General features: G+C 57.3%; 1 protein-coding gene across 1 annotated transcript; it reads right to left on the reverse strand.

Annotated features, from left to right (window-relative positions):
• Positions 1 to 5,187: 5,187 nt before the first annotated feature.
• Positions 5,188 to 6,792, reverse strand: IER5L (immediate early response 5 like). The gene has a single exon (XM_020874922.2). It carries the CDS (start codon positions 6,584 to 6,586, stop codon positions 5,366 to 5,368), a length of 1,221 nt encoding a protein of 406 aa, XP_020730581.2. The 5' UTR covers positions 6,587 to 6,792; the 3' UTR covers positions 5,188 to 5,365.
• Between the last annotated feature and the right edge of the window lie 6,834 nt (positions 6,793 to 13,626).

Below are 13,626 nucleotides of genomic sequence, written 5' to 3' on the forward strand. Positions count from 1 at the left end.
GTGGCCTCATTATCCTGGCGAGGAGCAGGGCGAGTATTTCCTTTCCAGAGCTGTGTTGGCTGCATTTAATCACCCGGGCCCTGAAGCAACCATGCCTGTGCCCTGGGTCTCCCCAAGTCCCACACGAAAATGCCCGCTTTAACTTCCTCTCTCTGGAGGCCATCTTTGGTCTGTCACTTTTCTGAGTAGAGTACCCCTTTTCTGAAAAGAGAGCCCCTTCTCTGCCCGTGAGCTTTCAGTGGGGGCGACCACCCACCCTCCAACTCTGCTGCAGGTTTGGGACAGGATGGGGTCCTTCCCTGAGGTCTTCTGGGCTGACAAGAGAAGAGGATAGTCGTTCTTGGGTGGTGAAGATGTGGGACGGGAAGCCAGGGGCTGCTGTCATGAGAAATGGGTCAGCAGTAGGAGGGTGGGCGCCCAGTGCAGAGGAGAAAGTCTTGTTTGGTTTGTCCCTGGATCCAGTTGTACCTGAAGCCCACTCCATCTCTGCCCACTGTACAGCTGCGTGCCATGAACCAAGAGATCCCACTTCTTCCCATGCTGGTTCCAGTCAGCTCACTGTTCCCTATCACAAGGGTCCTGACAAATACCAGGAAGAGGTCAGTTTCTGCGCTGGGTGGGGTGGGATACAGACACCCTGTGTCTCTCCTGTGTGTCCTATGTGTTTCTCCATCCCTCCACCCAGAGCATGAAGCGTTAGAAGATGTGTGCACCCAATCTGTTAGTTCAGGTTCAGCTGGAACTAACCAGTGTTGCTATTTAGACAACATCAGGGTCATTTGACAGCTCACACTGAGGTATGTAATAAATTCTTCTCCACTAGACTGTGAACTCCAGCAGTAAGACTGGCCACATCATAGTTGTGTGATTTCGGGCAAGATTTCTCACTTTTAAAACAAGGATGCTCATAGTATCTTTCTCTGAGAATAGCTGGAAAACCTCAGTGAATTCATACAGAGGGACTTTGCTGTCCTCTTCTTTGATGTTCTTTTTTTGCAGTGATCAGCTCAGTGCTTTGCCCTGGCTAGGCACTAAGTGGGGCAAATGTCTGTCCCCCACACGGAGAGGCAGAAAGAGATGCCCTGTTACCAGAGTGACACCCACCCCCCGCACACACAAACACACACATACACAGAATAGAAACACTCAGATCTCAGCATCCCACACAGTGACCCTCCTGGGAGCCCAGGGCATCCCCAGCCCCTGGCTTCTCTGGAGGGCAGCCTGCAGCTCTCCCAGGCCCTCAGCTGTCATCCCAGCAGCTCCATATTGCTAGGAGCGCAACTCAGAGCCTGGCTCAGCCCTACACCACGTATCAAGGGCAGCAGAACCTGCGCTGTTCTAGGAGCTAGGGGAATTGTGTGTGTGTGTGTGCATGTGTGTGCATGTGTGTGTGTGTGTGCGTGCGCTGGTTAACTTGGGGGAGGAGGGGCGGAGAGCTTTCTAGAGCCCTGGCTTCCAGAACTGCTCTTCTCTGAAAGCTCTGCCTCACCACTAAGTCCCCAGTCTTTTCCAATCTCCCTATCTCCTCAATGAGTGTCCCCCAACCCCAAGTCTTGCCTAGGGGCTCTGTCTGAGTCATTTTCCTGGAAGGAGCAGGGCTTGTCTGTGGACCTGGGTCTGTGGACTCCTGGTTTGCCTGCCAGCTTGCCCCTCTTCCTCCTTCCCCAAGACCACACTGCCCGCACTCCATCCCCACCCCCCACTCCCAGCCTTTCAGCTGTGCTCTGCTGGGGAGCATAAGTTAGTTTCTCAGGATGTCCTGAGAGAGTAGGCTGAGCTCTTGCCAGCCTCCAGGGGTGGGGCCATGGCATCGAGTGGAGTGGGATGCTCCTTGGGGCTCTTGTGTTGGGGACGGGGCGTTTGGGTGGGTGTGGCCTTCAGTGTGGTGTGTGCTGTAACATCAGCACGGCTTGTGTTGGGATTTCTTGGACCCTCTTAGTGTGAGAGGTGGCCGGCCCGGGGATTGTGTTATTGGTTGCTGCACGCTGTGCTCAGGGGACTGACCGTTTGCGTGGCTGCCCAAGGTCCCTCGGCCCTGAAAAGATAATTGAGTGGGAGAGCATCTCTCTTCCGGGTGCTCCCGGAGTCCTCCACCCCCTGCCCACGGGGATCCCCGGATCCCAATATGCCTGAGGTCTCTGGGCACAGCTGAAGCTCAAGAAAACCTAGCAAAGGGGAGGATAACCCGGGTCCGCGGTCCCGTTCAGTTTAGAGCTCTTATTTTGCAGACCACCACCCACGCTCCTTTGCCCCTAAGGGAGAGGTGGGAGGTCCCAAGCCGCTCGGCCGGTCCCTTCGGGTGCCCTGGTCCGCCCTCCCAACAAAGGCGGCCGACCACGTGCCCTTTCTCGAGGCGGGCCCGGAGTGGGGAACGCACGCAGCCCCCGGGTTTCCGCTCCAGCCAGGGTTCGAGCCAGACCGCGCTGCGCCCCGGGTGGACGCGGAGCAGCCCCCCACAGCACCCCCCCCACCCCCGCCACCCCGAGTTGTGCCTCGCCCACTCCCAGCCGCAGCCTCTGCAGCGCCCTGGAAGAGGCGCTAGGGGGAGCTGTGGCAACTGGCTTGGTGGATGGAATCAAAACCGCGCATCAAACGGCTATTCCTTGGACTTGCAGGGGGTGTGTGGGCGGGGGGCGCACGGGGAGGAGGGCGACCCACTGTTCCCCCTCCTCAGCAGCTCCAGACTCTTCTCTTCCCGTGGGAGGCCGAAAAAACAGCCCTGGTGGGGGGCGGGGGTGAAGGTGCCTTTCCTCCCCGGAACTCACGCCTCCGTAGCCTCCTTCTTTCCTCCGCCCCCATCGTAGGCCCTTCGCGGCCACCTCCGCCCCCCCAAACCCCTTGGCTCTGGAGTGTCCCCGAGAACTTCGCCTCGCGCGTCACCGGGACCCAGAGCCCAGCGGACTCCTGGGACTGGCTTGCGTCCGCCTCTCGGCGGCTTGGGGTGGGGGGTGGGGGTCCTCGCAGCTGCAGCCCTTCCTCTACCTGCGAGGGGCGTGAAGGCTAGGGTGGGGGCCGTGAGCCGTCTTGCGCGGGGTGGGAGTGGGGGCTTGCGCAGCCAAAGGGAGCGCAGGGGCGAGAAAGCGAGCTAGAGCACTGGGGAGACAGCCAGGGACCGAGAGAGAGAGAGAGAGAGAGAGAGAGAGGGGCGGCTATCAAATCGAGAGCAAGCTGCCTCTTTGCTTTTTCTTTCTTTCTTTCTTTTTTTGCCCTCCCCTTCAGTCTTTCTTTCCTATCCCCTCTTAAGCTGGAACCACCCCGCGCGCCCCCGGGCCCGAGGCGCGGCTCCAGATGTGAATTTGGTTCCAGTGGGGAGGACGCGAGCTTCCTCGGGGCCTTGGCACATTCTCCCACTCTGAGGTCATTCCGTAGGTGGTCAGAGCGCAGAGCGCGCCTGGAGCCTTCCTGCCTCCATCCACTGGGGAGGGAAGAAGAGAGGCGGGCGGGAGGGCGCGGAGAGGGAGAGGGGAGGGGCGCGAGGAGGGAGGGAGACGCCGCCAGCACACCACCAAGTGGCACCGAGCAGTGATAACAAACTCAACTTAAAAAAAAAAAAAAGGAAAAAACTTCCCCAAGTTGCAGCCGGAGATGTGCGGACGTGCGGGCGGAGGCGCAGGGCGGGGACTGTGGGTGGCCCAGCAGCCCCCGATGTCCCCCGGCGGCTCTCCCCGGCCCAAGAGAGCTCTGAGTTGAGGCCGAGCAGGCTCTGCGCCCCTGGCTGAGTTAGGAAATGTGACGGTGGCTCGCTCGGCTTCCCGCAGGAGATCCTGGGGGCGGGGGGAACCGGTTCCCGTGGGGGGCAGGCACCTCTGCAGAGGCGGGGGGGCCGGGGAAGCGCGCAGCACCGGCTTCTTCCCCAGCAAACAGCACTCTCCCATCTCTCTCCCACCCCCGGCCCTGCGGATGTGGGCAGCTCCTGCCCTCCCAGGCTAGGAAAGCTGGGCTTTGCAGGAGGGTAGGGGTCTCGTGTCACCTCCCTCTATCCTCCCCGCCACCTCCAGGCCGACCTGAAAACAAGGCACCGCCATCCTCTAGAGTCGACTTTTTTTATTAAGATGATAAATTTAAACAAATCATCTGAACAGTTTTACCCGGTTGATACACAATTCAGAATGCACAAAAATACAGGGGAAGGAGGGAGAAGGGCCAAGAAAGGAAGGGTTGGCAACTTGTTTTGGAGTCCACATGGTGCTGATGGCAGAGAACCAGAGGGGCTGCAGGCGAACCCCACCTTTTTTTTTTTTTTTTTTTAAACAACAAAAGGCTTTAAATTAAACAAAATCTATCAAGCTGAAGACACAGGACGGGGTTCTCACAGGCTCTAACAATGCTGGTTTCATGAAATGCAACCGAAGGCTGAACCAGGATAGTGCAACTTAGAAGCACACACACACACACACACACACACACAAACACCACATCTGACCAGGAACTTAGTGAAGTCTCCAACGCAGTCGGCGGTCCCGGCCCCTCCCTCTCTCGGGGCCGCCGGGGATCCAGGTGAAGGAATCGACTTCCTTTTTTGTTTAGTGGGGACCGCAGTGCTGGGCATGATGGGAAATGTAGTCGGCCGTGCCCGCCCCCCACCCCTTCCCTAAACAGTGTCCGAGAGTGTCGGGGTGTCCGGCGCCACCCCCGAGTCTGGAAGACGGGTGGAGGAGGGGAGGATAACAGAGCCAGAGGGGCGGGGAGACGAGGGGTTCAAGACACCCGCCCCGGGAAGAAAAGAAAAAAAAGTTGAAGTGTTTTCATTTCTGCCTTCTCATTTTGAGAACTTTGGAGGCCGCCCCCAGAGAGGAAATGTGACCCAAACCTCCCTTTCGGAGATAGAGTTTGCCTTTGTTTTTGCTCAGGATTTCACAAGACCCATTCCTCACCCCGCGGAGGGACTCGAGAGAACAGAGCTCCGGGCTTCCTGGGTCTGACAACTGATTGGAATCGGCGTCCGGGACCCCGCGCCCTCCTGCGCTGCGCCCCCGGCGCGCCCCGTCGGTCCCGGCGCCCTGCCTCGCCCCCCGGCTGCCCGGCACCTCCTCCGGGCAGCAGCCCCTCCTCACGTGGCTGGCTCCTCGCTAAACACCACTGCAATCACTACAATAAAAAAAAAAAAAAAAAAAAAGAGTAGGAGAAACACAAAGCATACTTAAATAGGCGCTTTTTCTCTCTGCAAAAATAAAGTCCAAGATCTTAGATTTCTTTTTTTTTTATTTTACAATTTATAAAACATCAGCCCTCTCCCTCTGCTCGCCCCCTGCTCAGCCCGAAGTGGCCGGGCGCCCGTTCGTTCCCTCCTCTCGCCCCTTGGCCGAGTCTTTGTCTGGCCCCAGCCCCGCGGGGCCCCGGGTCCCCATGCCCTCGGGGGTCCCTAGAAGGCGACAATGGCTCGAGTCCAGGCGCCGAGGCTGGCGAGCGCCTGCTTAGCGCACAGCTGCCCGTTGAGTGGCGGCGGCTGCTCGGAGGAGTCCGGCTGTCGGCTCACCAGCCCGGAGAAGCCCGAGCCAAAGATGGAGATCAAGTTTGAGATGTTGGACGCGTCCGGGGACGAGTCCGGACAGAAGTCCTCGAAGCGAGCGCGCTTGCAGGGGGCGAACGGGACACCCCCGGGGGGCTCGGCCCCCAGGTCGCCCGCATCGTCGTCGTCGTCGTCCTCCTCCTCCTCCTGGCCAGGGTAATACTTGCGCTTGCAGCCGGTGGCGGACGCCAGGCCGGGTCCCGGGGCGCCCTGGCCACAGCAGGGGCAGTGGGCGGAGGCGCAGCAGTCCTGGTGCAAGTAGCCGTTCTCCACCGTGGTCACCACGTGAGTGTCCAGGTCCAGCACGGTGGTCTGGCTGCTGCAGTGCACGCCAAAGTCCGAGGGGGCCGGGTACGCGCCCCGGTAGAAGCCGGGGGAGGAGGCGGGGGCCGGGGAGGCGGGCGGGGAGGCGGCGGCTGCGGCCTGAGGGGCGGCCCCAGGGGGCGCGGAGGGCGCGGAGCAGGCGGCCGAGGCGCGAGGGTCTCGCGGGCAGAGAGCAGCGGGTGGCGGCGGCGGCGGCAGCGGCGCAGGACCCGGCTGCAGCGGCTCCAAGGGCTGCCCGCGGTGGGGCGCGCCGTGCGGCGGCTGGAGCGCGGCGCACCCGGGCAGCTCCGAGAGCGCCCCCGCGCCGCCCGCGGGCGCCCCGGCCGCTGCCGCCGCCGCGCAGCCCCTGGGCGCCGGGTGCTGGTGCAGCTGCTGCTGGAGGTGCAGCTGGTGGAGCTGGTGGAGCTGGTGCAGCTGGTGACGGGCGACCGGTTCGCGCGCCTCCGCGTCCCCGCCGCCGCCAAGTTGCAGAGGGCCGAAGTCGGCCGCGCTGGCCGGCATGCCCGGCGCCGCGTACGCGAGGTGCTGGTGCTGGTGGTGGGGCGGCTGCTGCTGCTGCTGCTGCTGCTGCTGCTGGCGCCGGTAGAGCTCGGCGTAGCGCTCGCTCAGGTAGAGCTGGCGCGCGTTGCGGAGCACGTAGGACACCAGGAGGTTCTTGTGCAGCTTGATGCCGCCGCGCTGGGTCCGGGAGCTGTGGATCTTGCGCAGGGAGATGCTGATCAGGCTCTGGGCGTCCAGGGCGCACTCCATGCTCCCTTGAAGACGGCGGCGGCGGAGCAGCCGCGGCTGTTGCTGCTGCTAAGGCTGCTGCTGTTTCGGCTTCCAGCCGGCCTCCGGGACGCGCTGGGCAGGGGAAAGGGAGCCCGGGTCGGCGGGTCGGCTGCGCTCCGAGAGGAGCCGCCACCATGCGCTGCGCGCCACCGCGGGCTCGTGCTCCCCAGACGGCGCCAAAGCAATGAGCCTCGGCCGGCCCGGGCCCCAGCTATTTAGCCGGGCGTCCGGGCCCCGCCCCACACCTGATAAGCCAATCAGAGTTCCCCAAACCTCCCGAGTGACAGACGCTGCCCGCCCCGGGGCCACTAAGCTGGCCAATCAGACCAAGGCGGTTCCTTTGTGCTATTCAAATACCGAACGGACCCGGGGCCTCCAACGCCGCCGCTGCCTCGAATGTTCTCATGGGGCTGCTGCGCCGCGCGGGACTTGGAGTCACGGGGGCCGCTGTCTGCGACGTGGCCGCCTCGCAGCCGTCACGTTGGAGCCCGTGGCAGCCCTCGGCCTAGTTCCTGGGAGCCCAGGGTCGGTTCACCTGCGTGCTGCCGCGACAGCTCCTCCCCCTTCCGCATGGCTGGGCCTCACCTGCGGCAGGTGCGCGCAACTCCCACTCCCGGCCACGCGGCACCTCTTTTCTGATCTCTCGCCCCCCTGGGTGACCCACTGGACCCAAGGCTTTTGCAAGAGACTCGTGGGGCCGCCGGCTTGACCTGTGGGGACTCCTCAGGGGAAAGAAGTCCCCTCAGTCGCTGGGAATGTGGGATCTGACTCCTTGACTTTTTGGTCGAGGGGCCTCAGAGAACACTCGGAGAAGGGCCGTCCTCTCCGTTGGTCTGACGGAAGAACCCCAAACACGGTGAATTTTGAATTCCCCAGATGGAGAAGGCTTGGAGGCGTGCCCCTGGCAAACACCTGAAGTCTAAAGGCGTTCTGGGAGCTGACATCCAGTGTCCTAATCACCCGTCCTGTAACCTCTCCTTTCTTTCCTAACTAATAATAATGACAATAGGGACTATTATTATGTACCTAGTATGGGAGAGGCCCTTCCAGAAACCCCCTGACTCCCTCCCAGAGACTGCCTGCAGATAGGGACCTCAGTCTTAGAGGAGAAGGGTGACTCTCGGGAAATCATGCTGCTGAGGAACTCGCCAAATTAACTCTTGTTGATAGTGTCCCTTCTTGTCCTGAATCGTTCATGGGGCCACCTCCTTCCAGCTGGGAGCTGAGACGGTGGGGATTTTCTCCAGAGGGCTTTTGATCTTGACTGTTACCCTGAAAGGGGGTGACTGCTGCTTAGAGTTGATGGGGTGTCCAAGGCACCTGGGTGGGAGGGTCTCTTTGAAGTGGGCAGGACATTTTCCTGAGGAGGGGGTCCTTGAGTTGGCCCTTGAAGGAGGAACAGGCTTCACAGAGAGTGTGAAGGTTAGGTGGGCCTTGTGTGTGTGTGGAGGGGGTGCTGGGTGGGAGGAGGTTTCAGGAGCAAACTTCCTGCTGTTTCACCCTCTCCTTGGGGTTTCTTCCGAGTCTCTTCTTTCGTTGGGCCTGTTGTCCTCAGCACCTGCTTCTTCCCTTGGCAGGAGTAAAGAGACCTAGCCAGCCCACCCAGTGCTCTCTCAGTGTCCCCTCAGATTTAGGAATTCTCCAAGTCTGTTTCCTCCAACAATTTTTCAGCATCTACTCAGTGCCAGGCAGCAAGGATAAAAACAGATTTAAGGAGCACATACCCCACTTTTCAGATGAAACTTGGGGCGCTGACAGCAGAAGGGACTTGCCCAAGGTCCCACAGCTCCAGGTCCAGTGCTCTGGCGTTTGCATGCCATGTGCACAACCCCAGACTGGTCTGAGCCCCTGTGATCGGAAGAACCTCTTCTGCCCCCACCCAGAGAAGCCAGGATTGACACTTTATGGGAACTGTGAGAAAAGGTGTCTTACTTCCATTGTATTGGTGATCTGCTGACAGGGACACACAGAATGCAACTTGTTCATGTGATAGTATTTGTAAAAATAAAAATATACTGCTTCTTACCTCCCTAGGGCCTATCTTAAAGACACACAAAGACTTCATTCTTCTATTTATTTTGTTTTGACCATACTGCAAGGTATGTGGGATCTCAGTCCCTGACCAGGGAATCGAACCTGCGCCCCCTGCATTGAAAGCTCAGAGTCTTAACCTCTGGACTGCCAGGGGGATCCCTCATTCATTTATTTTTGAAGTCCACCTTTGAGATGTCATTACCGTGTGGAGAGGAGTGGGAGGTTCTGTTTCTATAGTCAAGTCTGGGATGGACAGTGTCTGGCACGTTGCGAGAGTCTAAGAATGTGTTATTAATGCTCATTTGGGACCTTCATTCTGTCTTTGCCCAGAATTTATTGGGGCAAGCTAAGATTTTGAGCGTTTGTGTCTTGCTCAAGGTCTCGCAGTCAAGAAGGGGTGAAGGCAGGATTTGAACCCAGGTCTGTTTCCAGCAGTAGAACTTGCTTCAGGTTCTTTGAAATCAGCCACTTGCTTCTGCCGTGGGTGAATCTGAGTCCAGTTCTCAGGGCTCAGCTCATGATGAACGTAACCTTGATTGGTCAACATCCCACCACTTTCCTGCCAACTGCTCTGAAACCAGGGCCTGTGGGATCCACAAAGAAAATCCCTCTCACAGCTCAGCTCATCACTGACAGCCGTTCTCAGAGCAGCACCTCCTCACTCTGGGGGCCTAGATGGGACACCAGGGTAGGGAGGGAAATGGATTCCCTAGCACAGGTTGAGGGCAGGGGAACCAGCCTCCCCTTCAGCCCCTGCCTCAAGTCTGAGCTCTGCTAAGGCTCTTCTGCTCCCTGGGGCCAGCTGAGGAGTGGTCAGTCCCATCTGTGTGGCCCCATTCTTTGGGTCCTCCTTTCTGGGGCCCATGTTCACTTGGTCTCATCTCCTTCTCGGGAATGGAGAGGTGGGCTAGTGGAGAGGGCTAAGCAGTTGTCTAGCTTAATAAAAACCCTTGATCTTTTTTGGGGTGGCCTGGAGAGGGGGAGTTGCTGCAGCTGTTGTAAGGACACAGTTGCTGAAGGAGGTAACACAACAGCTGAGCTATTTGGTGCCCCTGGGAACAGTGAAAACGGGAGGGTACACAGTATGAATTCACAGATATTTACTGAATGGGTGGGTCTCACACAAGGCTTCTGTTCCGATAGCCAATGGCTCAGAGCAGGGGACTACGGACTGTCCAGGGCATCGAGTATGTGTATGTATACATGTGTGTATGAATATCCGCGGGCGCATGTGTGCAGGAGGGCAGGTCCAAGTGAGACAAGGCTTCTTGGGATGAAGAACTGGCCTTATTGGTCTGGGTGCCTGAGAAAGGTTGGGGCACTCACCTTTCCCCCTAAAGCTGGAGGATTACATCTGGCCTTGAGTCACTCCTCTCTGGAGGAAGTTAATTCATGCCTAAATATTTACTGAGAGAATGCTGGGACAGTGAAGAGCAGGTCACAAAACCAATCGGGACTTGGGCTCCTGTCAAACCCCAGGGAGTGTCACTGGAGCTGAGAACACCTTGAAATGCCACTTAGGCCTGAGGACACCTTTGGTCACTGGGCTCAGAGGGGAAGACATGCCAGGAAGTTCCTAGTCAGCTTTGGGACTGGCCTGGTGGGTTCTCAGGGACCAATTTCGGGAAGAGGATGCAGAGGCAAAAAGGTTAATTGAAGGTCTGTGTTGGGAGAAGGAGGATTTGGAATTGACCTCTTCAATCCTTTGTTCACTGGCCAGAGAGATGTTTCTAGAGCCTTACTCTGGAATCCCTGCAAATGGATTAGAGGGAGCAAGTTGTGATCCTGCCCTCAGGAGACCACAACTCAGAGGGAAGCAGGGGAGATAAACAGACCAGATGATGCAGAGCGGTAAGTCTATGATAGGAAGGAAGAGGCTGCAGGAGGGCACAGGAGGGTCCCCAGAGCTGTCCTGGAGAAGGCTTCCTGCGGGAAGCTGAGACTGGGAGGCCAAGGATGGGGAGGGGTCTTTTAGCAGAGAGAACAGCTTGAGGCTCAGCACAGGGCCTGGTATGCAGTAGGCGCTCAATAAACACTTGTGAAATCAATCAATCAGTAAGTGTAAGTATGCAGAAGACACTGTTAGAATTGGAAGGGTCCTAGGCATCAGGCTGCCCCCATCCCTAATTTCAGATAGGTAAACTGAGGCTCAAGGTCTTCCCAGATGGCTCAGTGATAAAGAATTTGCCTGCCAACGCAGGAGATACGGGAGATGTGGGTTCGATCCCTGAGTTGGAAAGATCCCCTGGAGGAGGAAATGGCAACTCACTGCAGTATTCTGACCTGAAAAATCCCATGGACAGAGAAGCCTGGCAGGGTAGCAAAGAGTCAGGCATGACTGAGCAACTGAACATACACGCACACAAACTGAGGTCTAGAGAGGAGGAAGGATGTGCTGAGTGCGTTGCCCAGAGATGGAACTGAAACCCAGACATCCCACCTCCCAGTCCAGCCTCTGGCTGCCCCAGCTTGCTGTCTCTGAGGCTTGGAGTGGGGGTTACTCCATGGGGACTGAGATTTGACACTGTGGGCAGTGGCAGAGAAAGTGTGGGGCAGGACTGGACGCAGGGGTCACTGTTGAGTCCTCTCTGAGGTTCAGAGTCCATGGTGCTTGCATGTGGGAGCCTGGTGCTACACCCTGAGAAAGTTGTTCTGTGGCTATTGGGCACTGGGGAGCTTGGCTGGGATCCCAGAGCTGGGGAACACCCCTCCTGCCCTGAAGACCCAGCATCCTGTCACTGTCCCACATACAGGTTAATGACCCGTCTGTGTTTGCCCAGCATGGTCCAAGGCAACAGGCTCAGTGCCCAGGAAGACATCATGGCTCCTGGCTTCAAGGTCTTACATGCAATGCGGAAGGTTGACAGCAGCTTGGCTTTTCGGAGCTCTTGTTCTCTGCCAGCCACTGCCTCCTGCGCTGGTCTCCTGAAGCCCCACAGCCACCTTTGAGGCAGGTTTGGTTATCATCTGCATTTTATGGATGAAGCATGTGAGGCTCATAGGGCTTCGGTGACTTGACTGGGATCCTCCAGCAAGGGAGGAAAAGCGACTCTGATCCCAGGGCTCTGGGGAAGTGGGGGGCACCACGAGCAGCAGGGGAGGAGTGGAGACCCCTGCTGCTAGTTTTGGATTTGTTGGCTTTTGAACGAATTCTGTCCTTACCGATGGAATGTGCATACAGAGCGGATGTGATCTCACCTGGGGGCCTCTGCCCGAGCACCTGGCACAGGTTGGGTGCTCATTTGTTCGTTCACTCACTCACTCACTCATTCATTCACTCACTCAATAACCATGGACAGAGATAGTGAAGGACAGGGAAGCCTGGCCTGCTGCAGTCTATGGGGCCGCAAAGAGTCGGACACGACTTAGTGACCGAACGGCAACAAATACCGGCCAATGAGCAGTCGCCATGCTAAAGGAACACCAGACAGCTCTGTCTGCCCAGAGCAGGGCTGAGAGGATCCTTTTAATCTCCTTGGCCAACTCTGATTGATTGGTAGTGTCTGCCTGGAACCCTGGGTTGGAAGGGATTTGGCGGGTGCCCCAGTTGATTAGTGATGTCTGCCAAGGGCTCAGCTGGGAGTCTTTATGGCAAACCTGCTGGGTAGCTGCCCCTGGGATGAGGATGGAGTGTCTGCTCAGTGCTTTGGACATCTGGGTTGGTTAAGCAGACAGATTGGGTCTGGAGGTTGGGAGAAATGGGTTCTAGCCCCAGACTGGCCCTGTAATCTTCAGGAAATGCACATCAGCCTTTTCGGGCCTCAGTTTCCTCATTTGTCACCTTCCTCCAGGAGGCACTGTGAACATCAAATGACAGGAAAGTGTTTGAAGAGTTGAGGAGACTGGTAATGAAAGGAAATGGGAAACTGCTCCCCTCCCTCTTTTCTTCTTTCTCAAAATCTTTCCAGAAATGGAACACTCTGGGTAGGGTAGAGTTAATCCCGACGGTCCTCTGTGTGTGTGTGTGTGTGTGTGTGTGTGTGTGTGTGTGTGTGTACTGGTGGGTGGGGGGCCCCTCAGCGGTTCCTGTCTCGGAGTTGTTTTTATAACTCACTTAGTACAGACCTTTGTCCCCTCCCTGGCCTCAGCTGGGAGTTTCTAAGGAGTAAGAAGCTCCTTGGATCTAAGGAACTGAATCTTAGAATTTTTGTTTGTTTGTTTTCATTTGACTGGTGGGAGCTGGTGTGTGTGCCACCTGCCTCCTCCACGTCCCCACTCAGTGATTAAAACTAGACCATTGTGCCAGGCGCAGAGCTATGTTTAACATGGATTTTACCCATTAATGCTCAAAACAGTCTGATGATGTGGGTAGCAGAGTAATCCCCATTTCACCGTTGAGGAAACTGAGGCCCAGGGAACTGAAACTCGGAGGCCACACACCTCCAGGCTGCTGCTGGTCTGTGGGTACCAGGCTCTGATCCGAGCTAGAGAAAGACTGTCTCATTTGTCTTGACTGACTGTGCCTTGTCCTGGCTCTTCTGTCCATTCACCCATTTACTTCTTCATTCACTTCGTATTTTTGTTCTTTCACAAATGTTAAGTTCCCACTGTGCGCCAGGCTCTGCATCAACTCCTAGAACCACGACAACCCCACTCTCGAGGACCTTACATTCTAGACCAGACAGGAAACAAGCAAAAAGTAAGCAGATAAATAAACAAGATTGCAAAGAGAGTGATAACGAAGTAAACAGGGCTTTGTGGTGGGGAATTGACCAGCCTCCCAGGCTCCCAGGCTCCCAAGCTCCCACCCCTCCCTGGGCCCCCTCCGTCCATCCCTTGGCCTTCTCCAGGTCCAAGTCCCTGCTTCAGAGGTGCAGACTCTCCAGCAATCTGTTCTGAGCTCAGGCTGCACTTCTGTCCCTCCTGCTTCCCCACAACTGGTGAATTTTTAATGCTGCTTACATGGAACAGAGCAGAGTTTTTGTTTTTGTTTTGAGAGCATTTCTCAAACAACAACAAAAAAATAATTTCTCAACCGGGTGTGT

Source organism: Odocoileus virginianus, chromosome 2, assembly GCF_023699985.2.
Source record: "Odocoileus virginianus isolate 20LAN1187 ecotype Illinois chromosome 2, Ovbor_1.2, whole genome shotgun sequence".
In the NCBI taxonomy this organism is placed as follows: Eukaryota; Metazoa; Chordata; class Mammalia; order Artiodactyla; family Cervidae; genus Odocoileus; species Odocoileus virginianus.